General features: G+C 43.2%; 1 protein-coding gene across 2 annotated transcripts in view; it reads right to left on the bottom strand.

Moving 5' to 3' along the window:
• Positions 1–15,921, bottom strand: part of vps41 (VPS41 subunit of HOPS complex) — a 217,226-nt gene that overhangs the window by 52,527 nt on the left and 148,778 nt on the right. For both annotated transcript variants that reach the window (XM_059984628.1, XM_059984635.1), the window contains exons 15-19: positions 9,880–9,941; positions 9,712–9,793; positions 4,392–4,484; positions 4,074–4,201; positions 1,008–1,152 (exon numbers count right to left, since the gene is read on the bottom strand). In XM_059984628.1, the coding sequence (XP_059840611.1) occupies positions 1,008–1,152; positions 4,074–4,201; positions 4,392–4,484; positions 9,712–9,793; positions 9,880–9,941 (510 nt within the window). The remainder of the gene's footprint in view (positions 1–1,007; positions 1,153–4,073; positions 4,202–4,391; positions 4,485–9,711; positions 9,794–9,879; positions 9,942–15,921) is intronic.

The raw sequence follows: 15,921 nt of genomic DNA, 5'->3' as shown, positions 1-15,921 counted from the left end.
TGATGGGTCCTAGACCCGAAAGCATATCGAAGCAGCAGAGCCTGGGTCTGAGAATGAGGAATGATGACCCGCTGTTTGGCTGATCAAAAACATCAGGGTCAAACGAGAGGGATGGCTGGTGTTCAGTCCCCTGCTTGGCAAAGCTCACATGTCTCGGCACCGACAGGCTGTGGCCTGTAACTAATGGGCTCCTGGATAAGCTGTGACTGGCTTTGTGAACTTCAGTTCTGAATGTTATTTATTTACTTTTATTGTTTGTACAATTTGCTATTTTTCTTCACGGTGGGTGATTGTGAGGAATTCACATTGGCAACATTTACGGAAATGTGAAGAATTCACATAGGCAACATCTGCAGAAATGAATGAACAGTCAATGTGTCAAGCCGAGACCCTTCTTCAGGACTGGAGAGAAAGAATGAAGACACCACAATAGAAAGGTGGATGGAGGGAAAGAGGATAACTAGGATTATCATAGGGTCACAGTGCTCCCTTAATTTTGCCATTAAGATTTGAGAGTGGAGGAGCAACATCTTATATTCTACCTGGGCAGCCTCCAACCTGATGGCATGGATAATGATTTCTCCTTCCCGTAAAATAATATACCCTCCCCCTTCCCCACTTCGGCCTCTTACTTCTTCTCATCTGCCTATCACTTCTCTCTGGGTCCCCTCCTCCTCCCCTTTCTCCTGTGGTCCACTCTCCTCTCCTATCAAAGTCCTTTATCCCCAGCCCTTTATCTTTCTAACCTACCGTTCACCTGGCTTCAGCCATCACCTTCAAGATAGCCTCCTTCCCCTCCCTCACGTTCTTACTCTTGCGTCTTACCCCTTCCCTTCCAGTCCTGATTAAGGGTCCTGGCTAGAAACAACAACTGTTTACTTTTCCACAGATGCTGCCTGGCCTTCTGAGTTCCTCCAGCGTTTTGTGTGTGTTGCTTTGGACTTCCAGCATCTGCAGATTTCTCGTGTTTATGAACAGAGAGCAGGATGTATATTAGATTCACATACCTCTCTGTCAAACTCCATGAGCAGAATAATTTTATCCTTTATGGAGCTGAAGAGATTGTGTTTGTGTATGAGCTGGAAAACATCCTTATGTCGCAGTTTTAAGTAAATTTCCAGGGCTTTATCATATCGCTGGTCATAGGTGTACCTAGAATCAAACAAAACAATTGTCAACTCCAGATATCAAGTATCTAATCTGAATGGAACTGAACGCAATGTTGAAGGAAGATCATTTCAATCACTGCTTTATCTAGTTCAGACTGCAAAGGTGAAACCACGTTGTCAAATGCCCAAAGGATGGAAAATACATCATGGTTTCTAGATGCCATTGCAGAATATACATTCGCTGGCCACTTTATTAGGTACACCTGCTTGTTAATGTAAATATGTAATCGGCCAATCATGTGGCAGCAACTCAAAGCATAAAAGCATGTAGACATGGTCAAGAGGTTCAGTTGTTGTTCAGACCAAACATCAGAATGGAGAAAGTTCAAAGTAAATTTATTATCAAAGTGCATATATGTCACTGTATACAACCCTGAGATTTACTTTCTTGCTGGCATGCTCAATAAATCCAAAATAGAAAAATAAGCATAATAGAATTAATGGAGGACTGCACCAACTTGGGCATTCAACCAGTGTGCAAGAAATGTGATCTCAGTGATTTTGACCGTGGAATGATTGCTGGTGCCACACGGGGTGGTTTGAGTATCTCAGAAATGTGATCTCAGTGATTTTGACCGTGGAGTGATTGCTGGTGCCACACGGGGTGGTTTGAGTATCTCAGAAATGTGATCTCAGTGATTTTGACCGTGGAGTGATTGCTGGTGCCACACGGGGTGGTTTGAGTATCTCAGAAATGTGATCTCAGTGATTTTGACCATGGAATGATTGCTGGTGCCACACGGGGTGGTTTGAGTATCTCAGAAATGTGATCTCAGTGATTTTGACCATGGAATGATTGCTGGTGCCACACGGGGTGGTTTGAGTATCTTGGAAATGTAATCTCAGTGATTTTGGTAGTGGAATGATTGCTGGTGCCACACGGGGTGGTTTGAGTATCTCAGAATTGCTGATCTCCTGGGATTTTCACGCACAACAGTCTCTAGAGTTTGCAGAGAACGGTGCGAAAACAAAACAAAAAAAAATTCAGTGGGTGGCAGTTCCATGGGTGGAGACACCTTGTTAATGAGAGAAGTTAGAGGGGAAAGGCCAGACTGGTTCAAACTGACAGGAAGCTGACAGTTACTCAAATAACCACGCGTTGCAACATTAGTGAGCAGAAGTCCACCTCCAATCACACAACACGTCGAACCTTGAAGTGGATGGGCTACAGCAGCAGAAGACCATGAACATACACCCAGTGGCCTCTTCATTAGTTACATGTGGTACTCAATAAAGTGGCCACTGAGTATGCATGTGTACTGAACTAGATTGGTTAATAACTAACAATTACTAGAAAAAAATTAACACTGAGGGAAGATAGGTCAAAAGACTTTCTAGATAGATGGATTCAGATGGACAGAACAGCCAGATTTCAGTATTGTTAGCAAATTATTTGAGCCAATTGGACATGGTCATCCATTCTAATATTAATCTTTTCTATGCTCTCCATAACATGCCTCCCACTCAAACACATTGTTGAAAGAATTTATATATTCAGATTCCATAACAGCTAAAGATTTAATGATTAGCTTTACTTGTCACATGGACATCGAAACACACGGTGAAATGTGTCATTTGCTTCAAGTCAAATCAGCGAGGATTATGCTGGGCAGCCCACAGGTGTCTCTAAACTTCCTGTGCCAAAATTGCACACTTACAGCTCACTAACTTTAACCCACAAGCCTTTGGAATGTGGGAGGAAATGCACGCAATCATGAAAAGAATGTATACACTCAGTGACCACTGTATTAAGTACCTCCCATACTTAATAAAGTGACTACTGAGAGTATGTTTATGGTCTTCTGCTGCCGTAGCCCATTCACTTCACTGTTGCTTTGGTGTCAGCTTGAACCAGTCTAGCCATTCTCCTCTGACCTCTCCATTATCAAAGCATTCTCACCCATAGAAATGATGCTGACTGGATGGTTTTTGTTTCTTGTACCATTCTCTGTAAACGCTGTGCGTGAAAATCCCAGGAGATCAGCAGTTTCTGAAATACTCAAACCACCTCGCCTGGCACCAACAAATCATTCACGTTCAAAGTCACTTAATTACATTCTGATGTTTGGTCTGAAGAACAACAGAACCTCTTGACCATGTCTACATGCTTTTATGCATTGAGTGGCTGCCACATAATTGATTAGATATTTGCATTATCAAGCAGGTGTATCTAATACTGTAAAGTGGTCACTGTATGTACAATGTATAGTCAATTTCTTCAATGGTTAAATGCTTCACTTTAATTTCAGAGAACGTATACTGTATACAACCTGAAATCCTTCCTCTTTACAGACATCCACAAAACAGAAGAAAAACCCCAAAGAATGAATGACAGAAAACTTCAGAACCCCAAAGCCCAGCTTCTCCCACCCACACCAAGCAGCACCAAAGCACCAACCCTCCTCCCTCCATCAAAAGCATCAACCTCCGCCACCAACCGTGCACGCAACAGCAAAGTTCCCCAGAGACCATGATCTAGAGTCCATCCCAACGTCGGCTCTGTCCCTCACTAACGAGGGAGAGAGAGGTATCGGTCCTGCCACAGCGAAAGGGAGACTAACAGCTCGCTGTTTCAGTGTTACAGTCTCCTGCAATGCTTCACTTGGCGACATAGGTGAGGAGTTAGGTCACCCACAGGGCCACACCCCAAAGGCGCATGTCTTCCAGGATACACCTTGAGGCCCCAGAATGCAGGCTGCCTGGCCTCCAGGAGCGAGATCCCACTGTCGTGAAGAACCACAGTTTGAGTGCAGCTGTCGGTTACGGACTCCGACAGGACCCCAGCCACCTTGAACAATCTTAACTAATTTCTTGCCTTTACAAATAGGTCTCTTTAACAAAGAATCTCTGAGACCTCTGATTCAGTAGATCGCGTTCAGAGTAGACACAGAACAGAATACTCACAATTCTGCTAGAGTTGTCAAAAGCGTTCTATTATTTGGAGCAACATCCAAATGATCCAAGACGGACCGGACCACAGCCATATTATTATATATGTCCCCAGGCCATTCTCTTATCAAGGATGCAAACCCCTTCAAAAGAGAAGAATGCACAGTTTAAGAATCCAAATTTGCGACTAGTGACACAACAGCTTCAGGTGATGCTGAAAATCCAATTCAAACGTGCCAATCAAAGGCTGTAAAAATAATTAATAGTAATTAACAGCTCATCTACTTCTGGGACTGAAACCGGATGGCTATGCAAATTAAATAAACAGATTACCTCGTAATCACTCTCCAAGAACTCGTACAAGATCATTTCATATATAGCAGGCCTCAGGCGTAAGTCACCTCTGGGCAGGTACCTACTAATAGCCTAAACAGAGCAAATAATGTGATATAAGTACACAGAGTCATGCATGAGAATTTTGACAAGTTACAAACGGTCAAATAATTAATGTTTTCTCTTACTGTTGCTAAAGTTCTTATGACCTGTCATCAAAGCTGCATTTTGTTGTTTTCTACACTCAGAGGAGAAAATGCTATACCAATATGTTCAAGAAATTTTCCAATGTCCCAGTGTTATAATGATATGACATGGTAGGAAATACTCTACTGGGAAATGAGATTGGAACATTAGCTCTCCCTGCTAAGGAAATAATGCTCCCCTGTCTGCTGTAAGATGTAATCGATCCACACTCCTTTATGCCTCCATCACAGTTTTGTGTATTTAGGTTGTGAATCTTATTCTCAGTTTCAGGAATGGGATAAAAATACCACCTCGGTTACTGTGTCCATTTTTAGGGGATACAGCAGATTTCATCTCAGAAAGAACACTGGTTCTTGCAATTGGCCACATTGTTTTCACTATCATTGACAGGAGCGCTGCCATTAGAGAGAAGCCTCCATGATCAGAGAGCCCCCAATCAAGGCCTTGGCCTCCTCTCGCTACTACTATCGGGCAGAGGTGCCATACACCAGGTTCAGGAACAGTCACTGTCCTTCATTCATCAGGCTCAGACTTCATGCTGGACAACTTCATTCACCACTACTCTGAACTGATTCTACCAATGACTTCCAAGGAATTTCTGTAACTCATGTTCTTAATGTATTTATTTTTTGTCAGTCTTTTCCTGTTTATTTATGGTTTTTCGTAAATTCTATTGCATTTCTTTTTCACTGTAAATGCCTGCAAAAAAATGAATGTCAGGGTAGTATATTGTAACATATACATATTTGATAACACATTTTCTTTGAACTTCGTTGAAGCAAAATGTAGCCATGACTTACAATCAAAGGAGGCAATGCTTTCAAAGAAGTATCTGAAACTATAGCATGAGAAAGAGTGCAGATACTGGAAATCCAAAGTAACTCACATAGAATGCTGGAGGACCTTTCCTTCCAGCTAGCTTCCTTCCCCTCCACTTACCTTTTCATTCTGCCATTTCCCCCCTTCCTTCTCAATCCTAAAGAAGGGACTGGGCCCAAAACATCAACTGTTTACTCATTTCCACAGACGCTGCCTGACCAGCTGAGTTCCTCCAGCAGTTTGTGTGTGTTACTCTGAAACTATAAGACGCTTTTTGAAAACCAACAACTTTCTCGGAGTGGACCTCTCAGAATATTCAATGAGTACTGGTGAAATGTCACGCCACCAAACAGAGTGTAGTGCCATGAGATTAGCAGTGAGGCTTGCAGTTAATCACTACAACAATGAAAAACTTGAGGGATTTTGCAATGTGCATTTATTAATACTTTGACGCAAGGCAAGGATTATTACTAAAGCATCAGGGAAGTCAAAGCATTCTTCCACGGACATTTAAAAGACTCTTAGACAGGCACATGAATGAAAAAAAAATAGAGGGCTATGTAGGCGGGAAAGGTTAGATGCAGCTTGGAGCAGGTTATAAGGTCAGCACAACATTATCGGCCGAAGAGCCTGTACTGTACTGCTCTGTGTTCTAATTCATAGAAACCCAAAGAGAACCCATCAATTCAGCAGTTCCACAATGCTCTCTTCTTGCTGCTGCCTTCAGGAAGGAGGTACAGGAGCCTCAAGGCTCACACCACCAGGTTCAGGAACAGTTATTACCCCTCAACCATCAGGCTCTTGAACTAGAAGGATTAACTTCACTCACCCCTAAACTGAACTGTTCCCACAACCTATGGACTCACTTTCAAAGACTCTTCATCTTATGTTCTTGATATGTATTTCTTCTCTTCTTTGTATTTGCACAGTTTGTTGTTTGTCCATCCTGTTGGGTGAGCTCTTTCATTGATTCTATTGTGTTTCTTGCACTTATTGTGAATGCTCACAAGAAAATGAATCCCAGGCTTGTACAGTATATGGTAATGTGCTGTAGATTTCTATGTTTCTATATTTGTATATAAGGTGTGTACTTTGAAATTTTACTTTGAATTCAGCCTGCTGCTTTGCACTAAATTTGTCAGATGATTGTTACATATTTACCTTTAACACTGGTACTTAAATGAATTAATCCTGACTATTGGCTCTAGATAATTGATTGTTGAAGATGATCAGCATTTGAATAGAGGAGGCTACATTACTCGTTAGTGAGTATTTACTCAGATACAGCTGAAAATCAGAGTAACACTTTTGGTCCTTCGAGCTGCACTACCCAGCACCCAACACCACCCCAAGTTCACCCTAGCCTAATCAAGGGTCAATTTACAATGACCAATTAATCTACTGACCGGTATGTCTTTTGGATTGTGGGGAGGAAACCCACGCATTTCACGAGTAGGCTGTAGAAACTCCTTACAGGCAACGTTGGAATTGCCTCCGCACTCCGACAGCCTGAGCTGTAATAGCATCGTACTAATCGCTACGGTAACATCACATCCAAGTCAGGGCTAGTATAAATCTCTACTTGTTAGATGTAATTTCTCTTGACTATCATCTCAAATATATTTAACAAGGTAGCCTCTACTCTTCCCTGGTCAGAGAATTCCACAGGTTCACTGCTGTCTGGGAAAGGCAGAGACCCAAATCTATTCTCCCGAATCTATGTCCCATAGATCTAGGCTCACTTACCAGTGGAACCGACTTCCCTGCCGCTACCTTATCTATCCCTTTCATAATTGTATTTTCCTCTAAGATCCCTCTCACTCTCCTGAATTCCAGTGACTCATTCTCTCCTCAAAGGCCCTCCCGGCCCCACAAGCCCACGCTATCTAATTACACCCATGTTACCAATTAACTTATTGATCTGAATATCTTTGGAAAGTGGGAGGAAACTGGAGCAGTCAGAGGAAACCCAAGCGGTCATGGGGAAAACGTCCAATCTCCCTACAGACAGCAACGGGAACTGAATGCCCTCATCTCTGGAATCAACATTGTGAACCCTCCCTGTACCGTCTTCAAGGCCAATATACCTTTCCTTAATTAAGGAGACCAGAACAGCACATTGTACTCTAGATGGAGCCTTACCAACAACGATTCAAAGCCAGCAAGCAGAGCAACGATTTCCTGCTTTGCCACTGAGAATCCATGCCAACCAATGTAGAAATCCCTTACAGACAGATCGGGAACTGAACCCAGGTGCTGTAATAGCATATGCTAATTCCTACACCACCCATGCTATCACATAGAGAAATTATGTTTTCTAGTCCCTTCCTTGCAACTCCATTATAGTGTTTCTGTAGATGAATTTCCATATCATAAGATGCTTTAAAGTTAGTGTCAGGCCCCACATAACTCCTCTCCCATTTCCTTTTCACCAGGTGCCTCACTCTCTCCCAGTATAACTTGATTCATTACAGCTTTGCCAGTTCATGCAACAGAGAATGTGGGAAGAACAGAAGAATGAAGATAAGTTTGCACAAAATCTTCCTGTTATTTGGTCTAAAGCAGACAGCAGCTTTGCAATGAAACACACACAAAATGCTGGAGGAACTCAGCAGGTCAGGCAGCATCTATGAAAATGAATAAACAGTCAGCATTTCAGGCCGAGGCCCTTCTTCAGGACCGGGAAGGGAGGGGGAAGAAGCCAGAATAAGAAGATGGGGGGTGTGGAAGGAGGACTTGCTAGCAGGTGATAGGAGAAGCCAGGTTAGTGGGGGGTGGGGATGAAGCAAGAAGCTGGGAGGTGATTGGTGGAAAAGGTAAAGGACTGGAGAGGAAAGAATCTGATAGGAGAGGAGTGGACCATAGAGAAAGGGAAAGAGGTGGGTCACCAGGGGAGGTGATAGGCAGCTGAGGAGAAGAGGCAAGAGGGGATCCAGAGTGCAGAATTGAATAGAGGGAGGGGGGGAGAGGGAAAATTTACCAGAAGTTTGAGAAATTGATACATATCACCAGTTTCAAAGCTACTCAGATGGAATATGACCTGGCCTCACCACGGTAGAAGAGGAGGCCATTGACTGACATGTCGGAATAGAAATCGGGATTGGAATTTAAATGGCTGGCCACTGGGAAATCCTGCTTTTTGCGGATGGAACGAAGTTCTCGACAACGCGGTCCCTCCAATCTATGCTGGGTTCTCACCAATCAAGAGGGCACATCAGGAGCACAGACAACTCCAGCAAATTTGCAGATGAAGTGTTGCCTCACCTGGAAGGACTGTTTGGAGCCTGAATGGAGGTGAGGGAGGAGGTGAATGGGCAGGTGTGGCACTTTAGCCGCTTGCAGGGTTAAGTGCCAGGAGGGAGATTAGGTGGGAGGTACAAATGGACAAGGGATATAAGGAGGGAGCCATTCTTGTGGAAAGTGGGGAGGGGGGTGGTGAGAAGACATACAGGTGTATTTGGTGGCAGGATTCAGGAAATGGAGGAGATGTGGGTAAGGGCAGAATCAATGGTGGAGGAAGGGAAACTCTCCTTTGAAGAAGTAGTACATCTCTGATGTCCTGGAAAGCAAAGCCTCAACCTGGGAACAGATGTGTTGGAGGCAAAAGAACTAAGGAAAGCAAGTAGCATTTTTTACAGGAGATAGAGTCATAAAAGGTAACCATGGGATTGGTAGGTTTATAAAAGATGTTGGTGGACAGCTTATCTCCAGAGATAGAGACAGAGAAATTGAGAACAGGAGGGAGGCGTCAGAAATGGACCAAGTGAATTTAAGGTAACGGTGGAAGTTAGAGGTAAAGTTGATGAAATTGATGAACTCAGCCTGGGTACGTGAGCAGCACCAATGCAGTCATCAATATAGTGCAGGAAGAGATGTGGAGTATTACCGAGGAAGACTTAGAACATGGACAATGTGAAACATGCAATATTATCTTCCGTTCCACTGAACATAGAACAGTCCAACGCAGACCCTTCAGCCCACAACATTATGCTGGCCGTTTAACCTACTTCAAGATGTTCCACGCACCCTCACCCCATTCTCTGCCTAAAGAATTTACCCCTGATATTCCCTCTATAATTTCCTCCAATCATCTTAACATTATGCCATCTCATATTAGCCATTTCTGCCCTGGGAAAAATTAGTTGGCTGTCCACTCTACTATCAATGTCTCTTATCATCTGATCTCTGCTCAATGTCATTCCCTTTATGCCAATTCTAAGTTACTGGTTGGAGGGTTAATATGAGGGATAACTGCACTATTCAAAATCGCTCTGCCAAGTCACGGCAAACTTACTTTCAGCTGGCCAATTTTTTTAAAACGGTATACTTCGTTTTCCCAGAGATCCATGTTTTTGCCAAGAATCTTCTGACATTTTCTAGAAGGCAATGAAACAAAATTTCAAATAAATTCGCATGAAGCTCTTCTTGAGATGAAGGATAACAATCCGTTAATAAGCAATACCTTGCGGCTCCATGATAGTCTCCTTTGTCCACCAGGTAGTTTATATAGGCTCTTCCAATATCCTACAAAATGAAAAGTCACCAAACGGATACTTAATTAAAGTCATAGAAAAGTACAGCCCAGAAACAGGCTGTTCGGCCCATCTATCCATGCTGAACCATTTAAAATTCCTACTCCCATCTACCTGCACCAGGACCATAGCCTTCCATACCCTACATCCATGTACCTATCCAAACTTCTCTTAAATGTTGAAAATGAGCTTGCACGGACCATGTGCACTGGCAGCTCGTTTCACACTCTCACCTCCCTCTGGGTGAAGAAGTTTCTCCTAATGTTCCGCTTAAACTTTTCAGCTTTCACCCTTAACCCATGACCCATGACCCATGACCCCTGGCTTTCACTTACCCTATGTTTACCCCTCATAATTTTGTATACTTCTATCAAATTGCTCATAACCCTCCCACAGTCCATGTAATAAAATTCTAACCTATTCAAACAATCCTCCAGTCCCAGCAACATCCTTGTAAATTTTCTCTTCAAGCTTATTTACGTCTTTCCTGTAGGTACAGTAAGTGACCAAACCGGCACACAATACTTGCAATTAGGCTTTACCAATATATTATACTTCATGTATTGATAAGTATCGAGATAAACCAGACTTCATTACTATGTTACTTAGTACCTACAGTACTGTGCAAAACTCTTAGGCACATATATTTAGCTAGGGTGCCTAAGACTTTTGCACAGTTCTGTATTTGTCAACATGGAGCAGACAGCAAGTTTGTAAATCTGGTGGGAGCAAAGGATGTTGGGAATGAGATGGGTGGAGCATGGGGGGGCGGGGTGGGACAAGTGGTAGAGAAGGAGTGCCTGGGTTGGGAGGGCTGGTGTGGGTGCTTAAGTCATGCTCCCCAATCCAGGCAACATCTTTGTAAATCTCCTCTGCACCCTTTCAATGGATTCCACATCCTTCCTGTAGTGAGGCAACCAAAACTGAACACAGTACTCCAAGTGGGGTCGGACAAGGGTCCTATATAGCTGCAACATTACCTCTCGGCTCTTAAATGCAATTCCACGATTGATGAAGGCCAATACACCATAAGCCTTCTTAACCAGAGTCAACCTGCACAGCTGCTTTGAGCATCCTATGGCCTTGGACAACCAAGATCTCTCTGATCCTCCACACTGTCAAGAATCTTACCATTAATACTATACTCTGCCATCGTATTTTGAGGTACCAAAATGAACTGCTTCACACATATCTGAGTTGAACCCCATCTACCACTTCTCAGCCCAGTTTTGCATCCTATCAATGTCCTGCTGGAACATCTGACAGCCCTCCACACTATCCACAACACTTCCAGCCTTTGTGTCATCAGCACCTTACTAATCCATCCCTCCACTTCCACACCCAGGTCAATTATAAAAATGACAAAGAGTAAGGGTCCCAGAACAGATCCCTGAGGCACTCCACTGGTGACCGACCTCCATGCAGAATATGACCCGTCTACAACCACTCTTTGCCTTCTGTGAGTGAGCCAGTTGTGGATCCACAAAGCAATGTCCCCTTGGATCCCATGCCTCCTTACTTTCTAAATAAGCCTTGCATGGGGTACCTTATCAAATGCCTTTCTGAAATCCATATACACTACATCTACTGCTCTTCCTTCATCAATGTGTTTCGTCACATCCTCAAAAAATTCTATCAGTCTCGTCAGGCATGACCTGCCCTTGACAAAGCCATGTTGGCTACTCCTAATCATATTATACCTCTCCAAATGTTCATAAATCTTGCCTCTCAGGATCTTCTCCATCAACTACCAATCACTAAGGTAAGACTCGCTGGTCTATAATTTCCTGGGCTAACTCTATTCCCTTTCTTGAATAAGGGAACAACATCCGCAACCCTCCAATCCTCCGGAACCTCTCCCATCCCCATTGATGATGCAAAGATCATCACTGGAGGCTTAGCAGTCTCCTCCTTCACCTCCCACAGTAGCCTGGGGAACATCTCATCCAGTCCTGGCGACTTATCCAACTTGATGCTTTCCAAAAGCTCCAGCACATCCACTTTCTTAATATCTACATGCTCAAGGTTTTCAGTCTGCTGCAAGTCATCACTACAATCACCAAGATCCTTTTCCATAGTAAATACTGAGGCAAAGTAATTAAGTACCTCTGCCATCTCTTCCGGTTCCATACTCAGTTTCCCACTGTCACATTTGATTGGTCCTATTCTCTCACATTTTACCCTCTTGCTCATACTTGTAGAATGCCTTGGGGTTTTCCTTAATCCTGTCTGCCAAGACCTTTTCATGGTCCCTTCTGGCTCTCCTAATTTTTCTTGAGCTCCTTCCTGCTAGACTTATTATCTTCTAGCACTTTATCATTACCTAGCTTTTTGAACCTTTTGTAAGCTCTTCTTTTCTGCTTGACCAGATTTACAATAGCTTTTGTCCACCATCGTTCCTGTACCCTACCATCCTTTTCCTGTCTCACTAAAATGTACCTATGCAGAACTCCACACAAGTATCCCCTGAACATTTGCCACATTTCTGCCGTACATTTCCCTGAGAACATCTGTTTCCAATTTATGCTTCCAAGTTCCTGCCTGATAGCCTATTTCTCCTTACTCCAATTAAACACTTTCCTAACTTGTCTGTTCCTATCCCTTTCCAATGCAATGGTAAAGGAGATAGAACTGTGATCACTATCTCCAAAATGTTCTCCCACTGAGAGATCTGACACCTGACCAGGTTCATTTCCCAATACCAGATCAAGTATAGTCTATCCTCTTGTAGGCTTATCTACACATTGTGTCAAGAAACCTTCTTGAACACTCCAGCAAACTCCACCCCATCTAAACCCCTTGTGCTAGGGACATGCCAATCGATATTTGGGAAATTAAAATCTCCCACCACGACAACCTTGTTATTATTACACCTTTTCAGAATCTTTCTCCCTATCTGCTCCTTGATGTCCCTGTTACTATTGGATGGTCTATAAAAAACACCCAGTAGAGTTATTGACCCCTTCCTGTTCCTAACCTTCACCCACTAAGACTCCATAGACAATCCCTCCATGTCTTCCTCCTTTTCTACAGCCATGACACTATCCCTGATCAACAGTGCCACGTCCCCACCTCTTTTGCCTTCCTCCCTGTCCTTTCTGAAACATTTAAAGCCTGGCACTCGAAATAACCATTCCTGCCCTGAGCCATCCAAGTCTCTATAATGGCCACAACATCACAGGTCCAAGTACTGATCCACACTCTACACTCATCCACTTTGTTCATAATACTCCTTGCATTAAAATAGACACATCTCAAACCATCAGTCTGAGCGTGTCCCTTCTTGATCATCTGCCTATCCTTCCTCTCGCACTGTCTACAAGCTTTCTCAATTTGTGAGCCAACTGCCTCTTCCTCCATCTCTTCAGTTTGGTTCCCAACTTGGGCAGTCTTGGGCTCCATATTTTAGAAAGGATATACTGACATGGGAGAGAGTTCAGAGAAGATTCACAAGAATGATTCCAGCAATGAAAGGAACATCCGGCAGCTCTTGGGCTGTATTCCTTGGATTTCAATAGAACGGGGGCGATCTCATAGAAAGATTCTGAATGTTAAAAGGCCCGAACAGATTAGACATGGCGAAGTTATTTCCCATGGTAGGGGAGTCTAGGACAATAGAGCACAACTTCAGGATTGAAGGACATCCTTTTAAATCTGAGATGCAGAGAAATTACTTTAGTCAGAGGATGGTAAATCTGTGGAATTTGTTGCCACATGTGGCTGTGGAGGCCAAGTCACTGGGTGAATTTGAGGCGGAGATAGGTTCTTGCTTAGCCAGGGCATCAAAGGGTATGGGGAGAAGACGGGGGAGTGGGGATGACTGGAAGAATTGGATCAGCCCATGACTGAATGACGGAGCAGACTCAACGGGCCAAATGACTTGCTTCTGTTCCTATATCTTGTGGTTTTATGGTCTTATAATATAAGAGCAAGGATATAATGTTGAGGCACAGGTCAGACTGCTCTTGGAGTATCAGAGCAGTGTTGGGTCCATTATCTAAGAAAAGACATGTTGGCTTTGGAGAGGTCCAGAGGCAGTTCACGAGAATTTACAGGAATGAAAGGGCTTACGCATGAGGAGTGTCCAATGGGCCTGTACTTGCTGGAGTTGAAAAGAATAAGGGAAGATTTCATTGAAAGCTATCAAATATTGAAAGACCTGGACAGAGTCAACGTGGAGAGGATGTTTCCTATAGTGGAGCAGTCAAGGATTAAAAGGCTCAGCCTCAGAATAGAGGGACATCCATTTAGAACAGAGATGAGGGGGAGTTTTTTAACCAGTGGGTAGTGAATCTGTGGAATTGATAACCATGGACCACTGTGGGGGCCAAGTCACTGGAGGTTGATAGGTTCGTGATTAATCAGGGTTTTAAAGGTGCTGGAGAGAAGGTAGGAGAATGGAGGTGACCAGGTTAATAAATCAGCCACGATGGAATGGTGGAACAGACTTGATGGGCCAAATTGCCTAATTCTGCTCCTATGTCTTATGGTCTTCTGATGGATATTGTCTGTTGAAGATGTCCTCGATAGTGAGGAAGCTAGTGCCTGTGATGGAGCTGGCTGAATCTATAGGCCTCTGCAGCTGTGAAGATATCGATTTAAATTGTGTGATTAAACATTTTACAAGAATGTAAAAGGAATCTTAAGAAAGAGATTAGAAAAGCTAAAAGAAGATACGAGGTTGGTTTGGCAAATAAGGTGAAAGTAAATCCGAAAGGTTTCTACAGTTATATTAAAAGCAAGAGGATAGTGAGGGATAAAATTGGCCCCTTAGAGAATCAGAGTGGTCAGCTATGTGTGGAACCGAAGGAGATGGGAGAGATTTTGAATGATTTCTTCTCTTCGGTATTCACTAAGGAGAAGGATATTGAATTGTCTAAGGTGTGGGAAACAAGTAAGGAAGTTATGGAACCTATGACAATTAAAGAGGTGGAGGTACTGGCGTTTTTAAGAAATTTAAAAGTGGATAAATCTCCGGGTCCTGACAGGATATTCCCCAGGACCTTGAGGGAAGTTTGTGTAGAAATAGCAGGAGCTTTGACGGAGATCTTTAATATGTCATTAGAAACGGGGATTGTGCCGGAGGATTGGCGTATTGCTCATGTGGTTCCATTGTTTAAAAAGGGTTCTAGAAGGAAGCCTAGCAATTATAGACCTGTCAGTTTGACATCAGTGGTGGGTAAATTAATGGAAAGTATTCTTAAGAGATAGTATTTATAATTATCTGGATAGACGGGATCTGATTAGAAGTAGCCAGCATGGATTTGTGCGTGGAAGGTCATGTTTGACAAACCTTATTGAATTTTTTGAAGAAGTTACGAGGAATGTTGACGAGGGTAAGGCAGTGGATGTAGTCTATATGGACTTCAGCAAAGCCTTTGACAAAGTTCCACATGGAAGGTTAGTTAAGAAGGTTCAGTCGTTAGGTATTAATGCTGGAGTAATAAAATGGATTCAACAGTGGCTAGATGGGAGATGCCAGAGAGTAGTGGTGGATAATTGTTTATCGGGATGGAGGCCGGTGACTAGCGGGGTGCCTCAGGGATCTGTTTTGGGCCCAATGTTGTTTGTAATATACATAAATGATCTGGATGATGGGGTGGTAAATTGGATTAGTAAGTATGCCGATGATACTAAGGTAGGAGGTGTTGTGGATAATGAGGTGGATTTTCAAAGCTTGCAGGGAGATTTATGCCGGTTAGAAGAATGGGCTGAACGTTGGCAGATGAAGTTTAATGCTGAGAAGTGTGAGGTTCTACATTTTGGCAGGAATAATCCAAATAGAACATACAGAGTAAATGGTAGGGCATTGAGGAATGCAGAGGAACAGAGAGATCTAGTAATAACTGTGCATAGTTCCCTGAAAGTGGAGTCTCATGTAGATAGGGTGGTGAAGAGGGCTTTTGGAACGCTGGCCTTTATAAATCAAAGCATTGAGTACAGAAGTTGGGATGTAATGCTAAAGTTGTACA

This window comes from Hypanus sabinus, chromosome 1, assembly GCF_030144855.1.
Source record: "Hypanus sabinus isolate sHypSab1 chromosome 1, sHypSab1.hap1, whole genome shotgun sequence".
Taxonomy (NCBI): domain Eukaryota; kingdom Metazoa; phylum Chordata; class Chondrichthyes; order Myliobatiformes; family Dasyatidae; genus Hypanus; species Hypanus sabinus.
The sequence above is the reverse complement of the archived record's forward strand: the minus strand, read 5'-3'. Positions and strand labels throughout refer to the sequence as shown.